Consider the following 3,794-nt stretch of genomic DNA (forward strand, 5'->3'; position numbering starts at 1 on the left):
ACCGACTAAAAGCGGCATTATATCAAAATGGAATAGATGAAAACAAAATGAATTAAAGTCCAGATTATCAGAATTTGGAAATTACAGAATTGTTTTAATGTAGGAAACCGACGTGCACTTATTTGCAGGTCTGATAACCCAATTCCTTATGGGGTCATTTTTTGTAATGGAGATCTCAAAAAAATGATTCAAAATATTGTCCATTCAAACAATGTTAAACTAGGCCCATAAGTGGGTTCGGATGTCAGACCTGTATATATGCACACGTCGAAGGAAACCGATTATTTATTGAATTTAACGAAACTTTTACTCGTATTGTGACGCCATTTGAAAGTCAATGGACCGCCTTGTAAGTTGTCGTTAGTCGTGCTCAATGATACAAATCGTCAAATCGGTTGAACTTCTTCTTCTTCTTCCAGTGTCATCTCATGGGTTGAGGTCGACTTGAAATGACACGCCAATCTTCCCTGTTGACAGCTTGCTGACTGCATTCGGCTGCCGACAATCCTGTCCATGTCCTCACATCATCTATCCAAGTTCTTGCTGGCCTGCCTCTTCCTCTTTTCCCCTCAACTCTACCCTCAAGAATGTCCTTGTTGACAGTTTGATGGCGTCTTAGGTGTCCAAAATACTTAAGTTTTCTTGTTTTTATTACTTTCATTAGGGTCGGTCTGATATCAAGGATGTTGAACTACTGAATACAATTTATTTGCTTTTGTGCTTGTCGACTTGTATTTTGACGTCATTTTTTTTTTTTTTGGTCAGTGTTAGGCTATGAGTTAACGAAGGCTACGGCGGGACACAAGGACTTGTTTTGTCATGTGGTCTGTTTGACACTCGCTTTCGGATTCGAGCCTCGTTCGGCGCATAGTTTAGTCCTTGGAAAGGGCTCTTTATTCACATCCTCTCACCGTATTCAGGGGTAAAATGAGTACCTGGCCGTAAAAAGCGGTGTCTGTGTCGGGAAAATAATTGTAATATCGCCTAACAGGCGTCATGTCCCGTTCTACGTGTTACATATTGCTGTTGGTCAGGGACCCATTGTAAAGCGCCTTGAGTACTTTTAGTGGATATTGCGCTATATAAAAGCTCGTTTTTTTATCGACTTATATTTTGACGTATTTTGTTTTCGTCCGTGTCAGGCTATGAGTTAACGAAAGGCTATAGCATGACAGAAGGATTTGTTTTGTGATGTCAATTTTAGATTATTGCTACTCCTATTTGTCAATTGCCGTTGTCAGTGCTCACTGAAACAAATTATGATCCCGTTGGTTGAATGAATTATTCAACACAACTCAACTCACGATTTGCTTTGTTTTTCTGTCATCACCTTGTTTTTCCATGTCATGTTTTGGTTAGTGCTGTGGCAGGCGATGAATTTTTGAAAGCTGCCAGGCTATATCTTTTAACAATCAGTTGTTTACTATTCTTTACTCTTCCAATCCATTCCGCAGTTTCATGTGATGAAGATTGACGTAACTAGTCAATAGGGAATGAGATTTCAAAGCAGATTTAAGAGTAGCGCCCCCTTTGTTGGAAGTTGCGTCTTGACAACCGACAGACGCCATCGCCATTATTAGTACCAATCATTAGCGGGAAGTTCAGTAAGTTTAGGAAGGGTTGTCTCATCGTATTGTATTGTTTATCAACATCTTTTATTTTTTAATTTGTAGTCTACATCATATTTTGTTAACATTTCATAATGGAGAAAACTAAATAAAAGATCTACGTTGATTATGATATGCATTTTTCTACAGAAATATGAATAATAAATTTTGTATCTGGAGCGCTGGGGTTGTAGTTGGTTTGTTTACAAATAATTTCTCTTCGGTGACGTCCAATCAAGGGACGCTACTCTAATCCCTATGGGAGCAATCTATATTCAGGTTTTCGTCCAACCAAGACATCAAAGTAAAGTTGTTGTATGAGTCAGATCATGGGTTCGAGCCCCCATCCCCGCGCGCCAAATTTGTATTCTCCAATGTCTTCTGGGACTTTTCTACTCACTTTATTGTCTGTTCCTATCAACAATATTTTTGCCTCCTGAATTGGCAACACTGATTAATCATCGGCTTCGAACAGATTTGTAAAACAATCCACAGTTGTCGGATTTCCTACAAGATTGCCACCATATTTTAACTCGTTTTCTTTGCACTTTATCTAAGATGGCCTCATCCACTCATTTTACTGAAATAAACAACACTAACAGCGTACTAATATCAAATTGAAAAAGCTGAGGTTTGATCCCTAGTCGAGGCAGACTCACATTTTTGTTTATGGTATTTTTTTATCTTGACTTTTCGTTTTGTTTTTTAGGTTTTCTTTAGTATTTTTTTTTTTGCTTTGTCTGGCACCGTTTCATACACAATTGTTCAGATCTAAAAGCATACTAAGGGAGGTGTAAAAATAATTTATGTGTGCAAGGTAAATAATATCAGCGATGGCACACTTGCACATCGCTCTTGTGTATTTCTATGCTAATATAACGATGAATGATGTGTAACATTATGATGACATGATAATTTCCATTCAGCATCAATGAAGTATATCTTATCTTATCTCATCTTATCTTATCTTATCTTATAAGAATATAAAGTTACTAACCTGGCAGATGAAATAGATGATGGTTTGTTTGTTGGATAGCCCAGTAGGTAGCATGTCCCCGAAGACAAGTCCCCTCCAGCAGCCTTCTGCAAAATCACCCCTTTCTCGGGGAAGTCTGTCCGAATTGCACTTCTCAGAGGCCTGTTGACAAAAAAAAAAAATGAAATGGAATTGCTGTAATAATATGATTCAATAGTCCGCCCAGCAGCCAGCAGCTTGGTGCTAAACAAAGTAAATCGGTACTTTTTATTCTTCATGCTGGCTAGAACTTTTTCGCATGTCATGTGATCAGAATGTATAAAAGTCAAAACATGATCAGATGTAGATATGTTGTTTTTGTCCTCTGGATACACTCTTATGCTCGTGGGAAAAGTATTTCAAAGGGCGGTGATGGAGATAATGGTGTCCGCCATTGTTACGATAGTTTATCCAGTTGCTATGTGTCATAACGAGGGAAGTGACGTCACGACCCTATTGCTGTATTATTTTTGTGAGTTGAAAGCTTTTAACCGATGCGTGTTGACTGTATGCCGTTAGGTAAAATACTAACATTCTTGAACCGCCAGATGAATTGTACCAACGTACAGAACTGTGTGTAACCTTTAACGTTATAAATCTGTTGGAGGGACGCTACCGACAACCGTCCACACAACAGACGGTCTAAAAGAATGACAAGGCGCCGAATTACGTCACTTCATTCTAATAATAATAATAATATATCTTTATTGTCCCCCAAAAAAGTGGCAATTTGTCATTTGGTTACACATTTATAACAATACAATATTGACATAGACACACTCACACAAGATGCACACTAGTAACATTGTCGTTATCGTAAAAAAAAAAAAATTAAAAAAAAAACAAACAAAAAAAAAAAACCCCGGCATCAACAACAACACCATCATCGTCATCATCATCATCATCATCATCATCATCATCATCATCATCATCATCATCATCATCATCACCATCATCATTCTATAGATAGAATGAAGTTGACATCACTCAGGTCTTTGTCAATGGTGTGAGTTTCTTAGCCAAGCGCAAACTATCTATAAAGTGAATGGTTTTTGACTGATCCTAGCTCTTTGGGGTACCGTGGCTTTGCTGTTCGGTCTTTGCTTTGTACCAGAAAGATACCGAGTCGAATAGCCACTGCACTGTTTGGCCTTGAGCAAGTCACCGCGATC

General features: G+C 38.3%; 1 protein-coding gene across 1 annotated transcript in view; it reads right to left on the bottom strand.

The window, feature by feature from the left end:
- LOC144979032 (uncharacterized) overlaps window positions 1–3,794 on the bottom strand; it is a 101,008-nt gene that overhangs the window by 18,868 nt on the left and 78,346 nt on the right. Inside the window, exon 6 of the mRNA XM_078925649.1 lies at window positions 2,605–2,745. Coding sequence (XP_078781775.1) covers window positions 2,605–2,745 — 141 coding nt within the window. The remainder of the gene's footprint in view (window positions 1–2,604; window positions 2,746–3,794) is intronic.

The sequence above is a fragment of the Berghia stephanieae genome, chromosome 8, assembly GCF_034508935.2.
Source record: "Berghia stephanieae isolate SIO BIC M18660-M18661 chromosome 8, UCSD_Bste_1.3, whole genome shotgun sequence".
In the NCBI taxonomy this organism is placed as follows: domain Eukaryota; kingdom Metazoa; phylum Mollusca; class Gastropoda; order Nudibranchia; family Aeolidiidae; genus Berghia; species Berghia stephanieae.